The following is a 14,417-nucleotide window of genomic DNA, read 5'->3' as shown; positions in this document are numbered from 1 at the left end:
AATGTCTCACGGTGACAGGATAGCGAAGCAATACAGCGCGTTCGCGTGCGTCTCCCTCTCAGCGTGCGCAGCATCGCGTGCATGCGCCCTCGGAATACTCTCAAACCAGAGTCGAGGACGGCGGAGAACGAACGCTCGAACCCCGGAGCTCCAGCGCTGCAGGAATAACGACGCTGCCTCCATTGAGCCGACTTTCTTCGACGTCCTCCGTACGTTGCGCTGACCACTGCAATGCAGCGCCACGCCGCACAACTGCTGTCCTCCAGGAGGGACTGCTTGCACCTGCAGGGCTTGCCGCGCGACGCCACCTTGGAGACCATCCTGGAGCTTCTGGGCCCATACTCGCACGCCGTTGTGCTCCACGGCGTGTACGTGGTATTTGACGCAAGCGGCCAATTGTTGGGCGAGGCCTTCGTCCGGATGCACTCGGAGGATGCGGCCTTGATGGTGGTCGAGAACTGGGACCCTCACGTGATGGGGCCGCGACGCATCGACGTCTCCCTGTGCTCCTTCAACATTTACGAGCTGCCCGGGAACGCCGCGGCCGTGCAGGGTTTGGCGTCTCCCGCGGTGGCTGGCGTCGCTCCGCCGCCAGCGTCTCCCTTTGTCGCAGCCCTGTTGGCTGTGCCGGCATGGTCGTTTCTCCCGCCGCCGGTGGAACACTGGTACCCGAGCCCGCTTCAGTATCCTGCTCCGTGGTTCTACTTGCCAGCCGGTGCGACCATGGTTCTCCTGCGTGGCCTGCCGTACAGATGCACTGTTGAGGACATTATAGCCTTCTTCGGCGACTTCCCGTCCGTGACGTTCGACAGCGTCTACATCCAACGTTTTGTCGACGGACGTGCGACAGGCGAGGCCAGCGTGGTCTTCCCGTCTCGAGAGGAAGCCGAACGGGCTGTCAGTGAGAAGCAGGGGCGCAACATCCGCCATCGCTACATCGAGCTCTTCATCCCCTAGAAACGGTTCCCAGCCGACAATGCAAGGGCTGTCTGCGGCACCCGGGAGCTCCGTGCGGCTGTGGACTGGATGCACCGAAAACCCGGCGTCGCTCATTATATGTTGCGAATTTGTTTGGTTGCGAGTTGTGATGTTTAGTGTGCGGGCCAAGAGAGTGCCGTATAACATTTCTGTCGCACAATACATGCGTTGTTGATTACCCTTCTTTCGTGTGGATGTTTTACTTTTACGATGGAGCCGAGCGAGCGTCTGCTGTGCGCTCAAGTGTTTCCAGGTGTTTTTTTCCCTTTATGCGTACCTCATGAGGTGCCTATCCCGTGCTTCAAGTTATGGTTGTGGGTACCGCAGAGTTCTTCATTATTACTAGTGAAAACTTTTATGCTGGGAACAGGCCCGGCTTTCGAAGAAGGGAATATCATTCCGTGCGTGCAAGCATGCGCTTTTGAGGACGCCTTGACTGAGTCTGCAAAAGAGCACGTTCACCGTGGAAGCATGATACGAAGGTATTTTTGCAGAGATTTTATTTCATCATAGCGCTTACTACGCCCAGGATCAATCCACTCATTATTAATCGTACCAAATGTTGCACACTGGTTTCGAACTGGGTAAATCCTCGTTTGATTGACTCCATCTTCGTCTCGAAGCCGTGACTCACGTTCGTCGCGTGAGCAGGCGGTTTTTCAACCAGGCAATATCAGCGCAGTAACGCATGTAAAGTAAAATAATCTAAAGCCGATATCGCCAACCGCGTGCTCCCATGTTAGCGACGTCAAACTAATTCCAGGCTCTCGTCATTTTTTTCTCTTGTAAGTTGGGTGGAACAGACCGGAACCCTCGGCTGTGACTCAGTGGCTAATTATCGTCGTTCCGCTGAGCCCAAGCGCGCGTATTCGTTTCCGGCGGAGGCAGCCGTTTATTTCATGGAGTCGAAAAATGAGAACGGCCGTGTTAGAAGTTTCCGAGATTTTGTCTAAATAATCCAACAGCCCGAACAACGCTCTTCCATACGCCAGGGGCGATGTCGACGTGTACAAACCCACAGATCTGAAATATTTTGGCGCACGTGACTGGTGCAAACATGCAGCGTTTGTTTGGTCAGGCGGTTGGGCGGGATGAGTGGTTGTAGTTGAGATTTGGTGGGATGTTGCCTCAGTGCTCGTGCGGGGCGAACGGGCACGTCCGCGCCGCTCTTCGCTTCTTCCCCACGCGGCTGTGGTGCGTTCGGAGAAGTTCACTTTACGCTGCTTACACTGACCGCGCTGCCCTTTTCGCTCGCTCTGCGGCAGCGTGGCACCAAGCTGGAGCGTTGGGAGCTACAATCACGCGTACACGCTTATGGAAGATGCAACACCACGGCCGAGTACAGAAACGCGGCTGTCGTTCCTGTACGATCTTCTCTGCTCGAATCTCCTCAGATTTAACAGCGAACGCCTACCGAAAGTAACGAGGCACTCGGTAATTAAACAGGAAATTCAATTCTTTACAGCCCTCACAGGGGCGCCCACAACCGAATATGCCGAAACAACCTTCTTTTTTTTTGCCGTGACGTATCGGTACATGAAACGTGGAAAGACTCAAAAGAATCAATTACAATCGAACAAGGATATATATCTAACTTCAAGGGTATCGCGGAATAGTTCCATATATCGATGATTCCAAATGTAAAATATGCCCATCTGACTATCATCTGAAAACTCCGCAGATCACTGAGGTCTTTTCAAACTCGCCAAAAGCAGTAGCTTAAAGAAGTACTGACACCAGTTTTCGGCGTTAATAGAGAGTTTTAGCTGACCGTTTTCGACGCTCCGCTCCGGTATCGGCGGCCCGCTCAGCGCAACCGGAGCCAATGCCGTTCGCGGGCAAGCGCACCACGCATGCGCAATGGCGCTTCCGCTTGCTATCGGAGCGGAGCGGACCGTGAAAGGCGGTGAGCTAAAACTCCCTAATATTATTTCACAGTTCGCTTAGTTTGCTCAACAGAACACTCTGGCTACCCGCCGCGGTGGCTAAGGCGTTGTGCTGCTGAGCGGGTTCGACTCCCGGCCGCGGCGGCCGCTTTTCTGATGGAGGCGAAAAGCAAAAACGCTCGTGTGTACGAGATTTCGGCGCACGTTAAAGATCCCCAGGTGGTCAAAATTAATCCGGAGCCCTACACTATGGCGCGCCTCATCGCCTGCATTGCGTCGGCGCGTTAAACCGTACAATCAATCAAATCAAATCGATCAAAGCACATAAATTCATGTCTTCCGCTGTCAATACGAACAGTATAATATAAGAAGCAGGGAAGCAGTTTATGCTTCTTGTGTATGAGACAATGACGACACATTACAGAGACCCGTTAAGGTAACGCGACAACATTTGTGGTAGCACGTGCCACTTTGCCATTTCAAACACGCAGTCGAGCACACTTTCAACAGTGCCGCGCCACCCGCCGCGGTGGCTCAGCTGCTTCAACCCGGAGTCGAGGTCGTGGTCACTGACAGCAAGAAGGCCTACAGCAGCTACCGGAAGGGCACGATCTCCTCCTTGGCAGCAAACATTATGAACAAGAGAGAGCCACCAGAAAGGGTTGTCGAGGTCGTATGGACACCCGTTCACTCCTCATTAATCGGCTACACAATTGCCGACTACTACGCCCGAGAGATGGCACGCCGGGCACAAGAGGAGGCGAGTGGAGGAGAAGACGACCCGACTCCCGTCACTAGCTTCAAAGAAATAACAGAAATGTACAGGGAGGACAGGCGCGCACTGCCGGCACCCCATCGTACACTAACACGGAAAGAGCAGACAGTATTAAGAATTCAAGCGGGGTCGCTGTCCCACCCAACATTGCTACACACCATGTTCCCACAACAATATGAAGACGCATGCCCCTTCTGTCGCCAAGAAAAAGGCACCTTGCGACACGTGATTGCAGAGTGTAAGTCACTCAAAGCCCCCATCCCACAAATCCCATCCCCAGCCAACACCCCCCTACCTCCTTCCCCCAAAGAGCGATGGGAGATTGTACGGTCCATCCCCGCCGCAATGACCCACGCGGCCCTAGTGGCCCGGGGCCTGGAGGTGCTGGCCGTTTATAAGCCCTGTGAATAAGGGACCACCCCGTCGGAGGCCGCCTCAACGGTGACTTCAATGGCTCAAATTAAGTTGTATCTATCTATCAGTGGCTAAGGCGTTGCGCTGCTGAGCACGAGGTCGCGGGTTCGATTCCCGGCCGCGGCGGTCGCTTTTCTGATAGAGGCAAAAAGCAAAAATGCCCGTGTGTACAAGCTTTCGTGGCACGTTAAATATCCCCAGGTGGTCAAAATTAATCCGGAGCCATCCACTACGGCGCGCCTGATCGCCTGCGTTGCGTCGGCGCGTTAAATTCTACAATCAATCAATCAACAGTGCCGCGCCCAAACGCACAACTGGGGCCCGAGTTTGAGCGAAACTCGGGCAAGGCGGAGCTGTGGTTATAATAAGAAGCTCATGATAACATTTCGGGGCATGGTTAAACCGCATTAAAAATGCGATTCATGCTATTTGCTGATTGTTGAGGTGACGTGATCGGTCCAGGGCAGCGCGCACCAAGGATCTTTCAGTGCTTTCTCTCGCTCCACTGTTGCACTGGTGGCTACTGGGGGCACGCAAATCCAATTACTTCATTTTATTCAACATGTGATTAGTCTGCTTGCTCGCAATGGTACCTCTGTACGCGTTGCGTGGATACCGGGATACATGGCTCAGGGTTCCGGCAACCAGGCTGCCCATGAGGCAGCGCAGGTGAGTCTTCGAGTAACTCCTCCACTGGTTGACAGCCCTGCTCCCCCGCTCTCTCAGGCAACAGCTGGATCACGCTCGCCAGGCTAGGCACAAGCGCCTTGCCGCTGCCACGTGACTCCTGTAGGTTTCCTGCATAACGCCCCATCCCTAACTCGTCCTGCCGAAGTTTTTATGAACAAATTTCGCGCGAACGCTGCATTGACTCCCCACATAACACGCAAATGGCACCACCCGAACGGCGATCCTCCGCCCTACTGCCCATATTGCAACACAGCTACAATAGCAAACCTGACCCACCTTATTTGGCACTGCTCTGCGTAACAATCCTTCCGCCCCATCCTGTTGAATGCCCTACCCAATCCAAGCGAGATACCTCCCAAGACACTCAGCGACCCAGATTTCCTTGCTGCCCTTGGGCGCTTTGCTCTCGAGAGTGGCCTCGCATAAGTGGTTTAGCCGGGGTCTACCACCCCTATGTGTGCATTCAGGAGCTGACTATTCCTCTCCAGGATCTTCAAATGAACATCACCTCGTGACCACCTCTTCCCTCCCCTTTCCCCCTTCTCCCCCTTCCGGCCCCTGGGCCCTCCTTGTGTTAATAAAAGACCTTCACTCACTCACTCATTTTATTGTACTTTTACTTTATTAATCTGTATTTCACTACAAAGTCCATTTTATTTTTTATTTCATGCGTTCACATGAGCTTTTTGTTTGGAATTTTTCGTCCTAAGAAATAGTTTCTGCCGTTGGTGGCACACAGTGCAATCACGTGACTATGGCCGACTGGCAAAAAAAGAAAGCGGGTGATGAAAGCGCGTCACATTCAAAACAGTTGCTGCTCGTATTACTTTAACGAAACCCTCCGATTTTCGACACAAAATTTCCTCGGCGTGGTCCAGTCTGCTTACGTGCTGCTAAGGCGAAGCCCTGGTGAGACGTATTAGCAACTTCTTTTTTTAATTTATGTACTTGCGCCTTTTTCCTCGCTCGTTTCTTTTTTTTTTTTTTTGTCACGGATTACTTTAAACGGCTTTTTTTTTCTGCTGTTGCGTATTTGCGTCAGTTTCTTCTCTTTCATTTGTTCGTCTTAGTGTGCAAGCAGACTGGGACACGCCACAACCTCCCTAGAATCGGGGTTCTGCGAGGGTGGTGTGCACCTGCCCTACTCCCGTGACATCACGTTCAGGCTTCAAGCTGCACGCACTGTTCTACAACTGTTACTGTTCGAATTTACAGTGTTACGAATTTTGCGAACCGTGCACGTTAGTTCTCAACGGTCCAAATTCCGGGCCGATCCCCCAAATGGCCATGTGTTACGAAGGAAAGAATAGCAACAAGGAAAACGACTTTTCAGGTTTGTTTGCTTTATTTCATTTGCTCTTCACCGCTCTTTTTTTTAAGAACGTTTATTTTGCCACAGGGTATATACAGGGTGTCCCAGCTATCATGCACCAAGATTTAAAAAAAGAGAAGTTGCGTAACTCGAAGAAAACCTAGTGCATAATGTTTGCAGTACTGTGAAGAAGCGGAGAGTAATTTTTTCGTTAATGAGACATAATTAATTAATTGTAATTAATTATCTAACTCGAGAAATACTGTCCTAATCACTAAAGTATCAATGAGGCACTTTTAGGTAACCACGAGGGCCATCTAACTGCGCTATTTTCAGCGACGAACTAATTGCGTGCACGTTTATTCTGACTGATAAAGGAAACCCGCGAAATATGAAAAATACCACGTGACGACGCTTACGCGAGCATTGTAAAGCAGCGTCCCCAAACAAAGCTGATTGAAAGCAACTGCTTCGCGTGTTACCCGCCCGAAGAGACAGCGCATCCCTTTGATAAGCATGCATGGAAGGAGCAGCAGCAGCAAGATTCGTGGGACGCGTGTGCAGATAAGGAACAAACTCGGTCGCAATTTCTTCTTTCTTTCTTTTGTCTATTTCATTCTGGCTAACTCAGAGGCAGCCTGTTTGAGGGCGTTGCTTTACGGTGCGCGCGGAGGCGCCGTCACGTGGTATTTTTCATATTTCGCGGGTTTCCTTTATCAGTCAGAATAAATGTGTACGCAATTAGTTCATCGCTGAAAATACCGCAGTTAGATGCCCCTCGTGGTTACCTATAAGTGCCTCATTGACACTTTAGTGATTAGGACAGTATTTCTCGAGTTAGATAATTAATTACAATTAGTTAATTAAGTCTCATTAAAGAAAAAAAATACTGTGCGCTTCTTCACAGTACTGCAAACATTATGCACCTGGTTTCTTTCGAGTTACGCCTTTACTCTTTTTTTAAATCTTGGTGCATGATAGCTGGGACACCCTGTATATGTGATTATGAGGTGATGATGATTAGATGAAAATGAAAATGTTCGCTTCGCGGATGAAGTGAAGGAGTGAACGATGATGGCGCCCATGTATCCATGCGGCGTATGCGGAGGCGTCGTCTGCGCGGAGGCCCGTCGCCGCAAGGTGCCGCAGTCTCGTCGGCCTCAAGGCGAGGCAGGACCACAGCAAGTGGTGAAGGTCGGCAATCGCGTCGCTGCGGTGGCACACTGGGCAACCAGGGTTTGTAAAAGAATCTCGGTATTGAGGCCAGTGGCGGGTCACGGCGGGAGTTAAGGCCACCCCCACCCGAATCCTCCTGAGCGCAACCTCCTCTGCACGGGTAAGACCCGGGGGGAGGGTGGCAGCACACGGTGGAATGAGAGCACGTGTGCGGCGCCGGAGGTGTTCTTTGCTCGTCACCAGGAGGGTGGCATCATCCAGCTCTAACGGGGTAGTCGGAGATGGAACGGATGCTGCCAGTCGGGCTGCTACGTCTTCCTTGCAGTGTTCTGTGAGTAGGTCACGTGGAACCCATTCAATCAGGATCTTGTGAGCGATTCCTGCCGCAAGATGATGAATACTCTGAGCCAGCACAGGGCTACGACTAACTAACCGTAGTAGGCGGACTGCTTGTAGAGCATCGGTGCGAACTCGATGCGCGCCCCGGGCTGCAAAGTGATTCCGGTTACAGCAATCAGAGCCTCTCTAATGGCTACAAGTTCTGCACAGAACGATGATGGAGGTTCCGGGACCTTAAATCTGGACGTCTTGCTGAGGGCTGGATGACTAGTGCAATGAATGACAGTGGCAATCACAGTCTCTTGTATACTGGCGTCAGTATATAATATGATAGAGCCGGGTGGAAGGAGAGAGAGAGAGAATAAACATTTATTGAGCATAAGTGCCTATCCGTGTCGGCGATGCGTTGTTTGAGGGCAGACGCTGAAATGTTGGAATCTGGACGACGAAGTTCAGTTGGTTTGTTGCCACTCAATTGCACGAACTGCCACGGGGGAAGTACTCGCTGCGGTAGGGCTGGTAGCGTATGAGAGACTGCGTAAGCTATTAATGCTCGCGCCGAATCGCACAGTGCATTCTTCAATTTCCGAGCTTCGCGACGTTGATGAACAAGTTCATCCAACGTGTTCAGTTGGGCTTGTTCCTGGAGAGCAACTATAGGGGTGATGCGTGGAAGCGCAGTAATTGCTCTCGTAGCCTCTCTGTTAATCGCTTCCAGTCTTTCCCACTGTGTTGCCGTCAAATGCTGGAACTGAGCAGAGTACACCAAGCGCGGTTGTAAAACTGCTCTCACTATTTGTCGCGCCACGTGTGAGCTGGCTCCACCAGCTTTGGGAGCAATATGACGTACTAGTGACAGCGTGTGAGCAGCTTGGTGTTTATCCTGAGCAAGCCAAGCTGTCGCCGTTCCTGACTGATGTATCAGCAATCCCAGGACTTTGATTACTGGGCTCTCCTGCAGTGGTTGCCCAGACAGATGAAGGCGGATGGGACAAGCAGCAAGCTTTCGGCGGCCCCAGAGGTTTGCAACGGATGTGTATGTTGTTTTACTCGTTGATAGCTGAAGGCCCACCGAAGAGGCAAAGGCTGCGGTGACATCCAGGGCTGACTGCAACGAACTCGCTTGAGTTTTCAGGTCATGGTGAGTGCTGCACATGGTGATGTCATCGGCGTAAAGGAGAAATTTAACAGCCGGTACATCATGAAAGCGCCATGGCAGTGGTATAAAGGCCATATTAAACAAGGTCGGAGCTATACCGATCCTTGGGGCACACCACGTACAGGAACGAAGGACCCAAAAGCTTGTCCGTGAAGGCGTATGGCAAATGTCCTGTCTTGAAGGAATGACTGGACGAACTGCCGTACCCGCATGGGAAGGTGGAGCATATCAATTGAGTCCAGGATAGCAGCGTGACTGATGTTGTCATACGCTTTTTGGATGTCCATTGCTAGGATGGTCCGAACAGCATGACTTCGGGTTGACGACAGTGTTGATATTGCCAAAACGCTAAGCCCGTCCTCCGTGCCAAGTGATGGGCGAAAGCCGCTTTGCGCGGGGTGGTAATACCCATGCTGTTCAAGCCACCACGACAAGCGAGTGGCTAGCATTTTCTCTGCAAGCTTGCAAACCGTCGCCGTAAGTGATATTGGCCGCAGGTTTTCGAGCACCATCGCTGGCTTGCCAGCTTGTGGTATGGGAACGATGTGCGCTGCTTTCCAGCTGCCAGGGACGACTCCACTAAGCCATACCTCGTTGATGGAATCTAGGAGCTGAGCGAGCACATCATTGTTCAAATTCTTGAAGGCTTTGTAAGGAATAGAATCCGGACCAGGCGCAGTTTTCCGCTTAGAACAGTCTATTGCCGCAAGCAATTCTGCCATCGTAAAAGCCGTAGCAATACCTTCGATGTCAGAAGACAAAGGAGGCTTGTCCACATGTGCAGGGAGGAATCGAGGGGAAGGCAATAGATTTCGGACAGGTGTCGCATATCGGACAGGTGTCGCACCATGCATAGAACGGAAAAAACGCTCTGGCCGCTTCCTTAGCAAAATCTTCGGGACCTAGCCTAGCCGCAAAGCAAGCATGGGCAGCCGGATCCGGAGGGCGCCGTCCACGTTCCATCGCCCGGAATATTCGCCATAGAGAGGCATTCGAGGTCTTCGAGGAAAACCCTTCACACCAAGTATACCATTGGCGACGCGATAGGTCTTTTTCGTATCGGCGTGCCTTCGCTGTAAGAAACTGCAAGCGCGCACGGCCGTTTGGAGAAGTAGGGTCACGAGATGCTGCAAGATCTGCTTGCCTGCGAGCAGCCCACAGATTGAGGAGGCCGATTCACGTCCACCCACGTGGTAGTGGTGGCACCAACGAGCGCACTTCGTATCCGGTCGACAAGATCTGTTGCCGCCTCCACAGACGGGGCAGCCAGCCTAGATCGGAAACTGTCCCAACTCACGACGCAGCCGGCGGGCCTGCGACGGGTGTAGTCCTATGATTGGGTGGTGATCACTCCCCCAGCAGTCGGGCTCCAGGTGCCATAGAGGAGTGCCTTGCCCCAACCACCAAGTGAGGTCTGGTGCATAAGACGCCCCGCGGGAATACTGCACCGCTCGTGTCGCTGCGCCGGGCTGGTTGACCAGCACAAAGGACGCATCCGCAAGCGCATCCCGCACACGCCTGCCACGGGGACTTGATACGGGGTAACCCCACTCCAAATGGGGTGCATTAAAGTCCCCACCCACCAAAATTGGGCACCCTGGGTATTGCTGACGAATAGCCAATAGCCAGCCCAAATTAATGCGTGAGGGTGAGCCACCTGCGGGCCTCACGTAGCAAGAAACGACAACCACTGTTGCCCTTGTAAATTGAACTGCAAATGCCACTACCTCCTGATACGAGTTGCACCACCGTTCAAGGGAGAGCTGAATTTGCGGGTAACACGCCGCCACATACACGGCCGCCTTACCCGGAGGCGCCACAGCGTGCACACCACGATCGACCATAGATGGGGACACATGACCACTGAAACCCGAAATAGCAGGCAGAGCGTTTGTTTCCTGAAGAAGCAGAGCCCAGACGTGCAGCTTGTTGTTGAGTATACGAGCCTTTAGCTCACCAATCTTCGATGACAGGCCCCTGCATTTCCACTGTAAGACGCCGGACACAGGTGGAGTCGCCAGGGTGATTAAGAGTCCAAGCGCTGTAGGAGTACTGATGTCAGGTGCGATAACTGGTTGACCATAAGACGCAAGAGCGACGAAGTTGAGTTGTCTGGAATCGCGGACGGGTTTTGCGATCCGAAAAAGGGTGGCGGCTGGCGCATCGTTGGTGCGGGTGTTGAGGGCAGGTCTGCGCGTTGGTCAGGTCGCTTCCGGCGTAAAAGTAACTCTCGGTGCCGCCGGAGTTTAGTGACTTCTGCTAAGAGTTGAGCAATTTTCTCATCAACAGCCGCCGTGTCATCATCGGGTTCTGGCATAGGTGTATGCTGCAGGGAATTCTTTTGGCGGCGACGACCCCCTCGGCGCGCAGCATCACTGTACAATACTGGTTGTTCAGGTGCAGAACTCAAATCAGGGAGGTCTGGCCAGTCTTCTTCATCCCACTGAAGAGCCGAAAAACTGTTGGCTGTCGGTACGGCAAATGTGTTCATTTTGACTGCTTGGAGCCTGTGGTTTTGACGGCGGCGTAATGTTTCGGTAGCCTTCCGCCTGGTCGGGCACGTAGGCGATGTGATGTGGTGATCGTTACTTTTGCAAAGGCCACACTCGTAAGACACCTTGCTCTCAGCCATTTCCTCATCCTGACTTGAGGAAGGGTAAGACTTGTGCATGTGGTCAGGTCGAAAGCATTTGTAACAGTACACAACACTAGGCTTGTAGGGTTGCGGTCGCAAAATGCACCCGTAGTAGTACAAGCAGGCGGGGGGTGTAGGAGGTCCTATCAGCGTTACTAGGCAGGAGCCCTTTTTTCCCATGTAGCGCGCTGCTATGATGTGTAGGGCAGTAAAGCTCACGCTGGAGCACCGCCTGGTGTTCGTTGCAGTCAACACCGTACACAACGTAGCGTTGCAAGTCAGACCCTTCAACCATAGGTACACTTGCACGGGTACCACATCTTCGGGTGTGATCGTTATGAACTTGAGCATTTGCAGGTGATCCACTGCAGTCAATGTCGGGAGCCCCACAGCAATCGTGTTTGACTTCGGACGAACAGCGAAGCCGCGAAATCCTTTGGTGCCGAGGCAGGAGTCAAAGTTCGCTTGTAAGATTCGGTTCGGGATGATTGCAAGGCTTTTAGGTGTTAAAGCCTTAACCGTGGCCTTGTACCGGACTGATCCAGGTGTAAAATTGACTGGGTGGTCCATAGTCAGGCAAGAACGCTTCCCTTGAGAATCACGAGGGGATGATTTCTTTTCGGGGTCTCCTGTGGGACGCTTATGGCCACCGCGATTGGTTGTGGACGTTGATGGTGAAGCGGATGTCCCAGAAGACAAGTCTTGCGTCTTGTTCACTGACGTAGTCGGGTTGGTCATTTGGAGGTGCGATGCAGCTTGTGATTCATCCCGAACCACGGGTTAAATGTCCATTGGAACGGTATGCTCGGAAACCGATTCGCTCACCGATTGACGTGCCTCGGATGTTGGTGTCGTGCTGACAGCATCGTAGCCTTGTCCGGGTGGCAACGGAGCATCCGAAGTTGGTGGGGTCGCCGTCGTAAGAGTTCGCAGCGGGGGCGGAGACGGCCCTGCCGAACCCGCGCTGGGCAAGCTAGGTCTACCCACTGCTCGATGATCGTGGACTTCCGCGACGCCGAGAAAATCGACAGATGACAGGGAGACCAGTAGCGGGCATGCGTCCGTTACCTGTTCTGACGATGTAAACTCGATTCTCTTTGCGTAGGGGAAGTATTTCCGCGGTGTGCGAGATTTTCCTACAGAGCGATGTGAAGCCACCTCTGCTGCCTTCTTCTTCTACCGCTCTTGTTCGAAGAAGCTCTCCACGCGTCGTTTTTTTTTTTATTGTCGTAGAGTTCAATCCCCTTGCAACCCTCTCTTCCTTCGCGCCCTTCCCGCTGCTGCTTACCCCCCCTCTGGCGTCACGCGGTTGCTTTAATTCTTAGCTCTCCTCTTTACCCGCTTTCCATGCTCTGCTTACTACGACACGACGGTGACGCTGAACGAAACCCGTTGAAAGGTAGTTTCAGTTTCGGTTTTAAACACTGGTGTCCTTGTGTATGTATATATTTGCGCAACGTCTATTAAGCTCTAACCACATGGAGCGATTTTTCCAGCGACGCGACGAGCGACGCGACTAGGATCCGCAGTCGCCGAACCGAAGTCGCTCGCCGAGGCAACCACATGACAGCGACGGCTCGAGCGACTTACGATGGCGATTTCAATGTTGCCGCACTGCGCATATAGTAACGCGGTTGGTACGCTGGTTGTTTGCAAACATTTTTTTTTGTTCATTTGTCATAAAAAGCATGACTAAAAAGTATTACGCCTTTCTACCTTGCTTTTTGCACTTCATTGCATCTCTAAAACGGGTTTGGGTTAGCGATAGCGCACGCTTTTCCTTCTGCGCCTCGTCTCTCGGCTCCAACATGAACGCCGTGAAGAATTCGCTTTCTTGACGTCGTTTTTCCCAGACGGGTCTCGCCCAGTGTGTGCGGGAGCCTCCTTGCTTCTGCTTCAGCGTGTACACAAGCTTTGCCACGCAAAGCTTTCTTTGCCGCTGCACCGCAAACGGCGTCTGCGGGGATTTGCAAAATCTTCCCCCCGTTCTCTTCCAAAACCGGAGGTTGCGTGCTTACGTAGGGGCTCTCCTATTGGCTAGTCGCTGAGGCAACTTCCGGGAGGCGAGCGACTGTTTCTGGCGACCCAGAACCGAGCGATTCGATGAGCGACTTGGTCCGCGGCGAAAAGTAGTTCGTCTCGCTAGTCGCGTCGCTCCCCTCGCTTGCAAAATCGCTCCATGTGGTTGGGGCTTTAGAGAGTATGCCACACGTACGGCTGGGTGTAGTTCACGTCACTCCTTCATTACAAAGATCGCCTCTCACAATAGGCACGCGCCGTTCATTGTATTGTAGAGAGGATAATGAAAAGATGCAACACGCCATCAAGCTATCGGGGTATTCGTCGTACCAGCATCGACCATGTGATTGATTTATTGTAGGGTTAAACGCGCCGGCGCAACGAAGGCGATGATGCGCGCCGTAGTGGAGGGCTGTGGATGAATTTTGACCACCTGGGGATCTTTAACGCGCGCCGAAATCTCGAACGCGGGCGTTTTTGCTTTTCGCCTCCACCAGAAAAGCGGCCGCCGCGGCCGGGAATCGAACCCGCGACCTCGTGCTCAACAGCGCAACACCTTAGCCACTGAGCCACCGCGGCGGGTGCATCGACCATGTAGAAGATGAAGGCAGGATTACGTCCAATCCAGACAAGGGGATATGCGCCAAAGACGTGCTAGGGGGAAAAGACGAACCCCATCAGGTGCATGTGCGAGAAACGAGCTGGGTTATGTCGACGCTCGGACCTGCGTTATCCGCTTCAACCCTGCGAATACACCACCTCAACCGACTAGCGGTGCGTCGACTGCCTCCTTGACAGTATATGTAATACTTATAGGGGCGTACGGCTCAAGTTTCGCCGCGCGCATGCAGCGCCGTTTCTTCCCCTGGCGGCCTTTGCTCCCATTTCACTGCCGCACACGGGGTGCGCTCTTCCGCAGATTCGCTTGGAGTACGCTGCTTGCTGCTTCGCCGTGATGAAAACTAGCGTGCCTGAGAGGAAAAGACAGGGCTCTAAATATTGTTGTGTAGTTGGGTGCCACAACAGCGTCGCAA

The 14,417-nt window shown here is 52.8% G+C and overlaps 1 protein-coding gene across 1 annotated transcript; it reads left to right on the top strand.

Annotated features, from left to right (window-relative positions):
• The first annotated feature begins 231 nt into the window (after nucleotides 1-231).
• LOC144159958 (epithelial splicing regulatory protein 2-like) lies at nucleotides 232-957 on the top strand. The gene has a single exon (XM_077691620.1). It carries the CDS (start codon nucleotides 232-234, stop codon nucleotides 955-957), a length of 726 nt encoding a protein of 241 aa, XP_077547746.1.
• The last annotated feature ends 13,460 nt before the right edge of the window (nucleotides 958-14,417 follow it).

The sequence above is a fragment of the Haemaphysalis longicornis genome, unplaced genomic scaffold (genome assembly GCF_048455015.1).
Source record: "Haemaphysalis longicornis isolate Haplotype H1 unplaced genomic scaffold, Haemaphysalis longicornis Haplotype H1 scaffold_1, whole genome shotgun sequence".
Classification (NCBI taxonomy): Eukaryota; Metazoa; Arthropoda; class Arachnida; order Ixodida; family Ixodidae; genus Haemaphysalis; species Haemaphysalis longicornis.
This window is presented reverse-complemented; position numbering and strand designations above follow the sequence as displayed.

Coding starts and splice junctions, on each gene's coding strand:
- LOC144159958 (XM_077691620.1), top strand. CDS start 232: ATGCAGCGCCACGCCGCACAACTGCTGTCCTCCAGGAGGGACTGCTTG.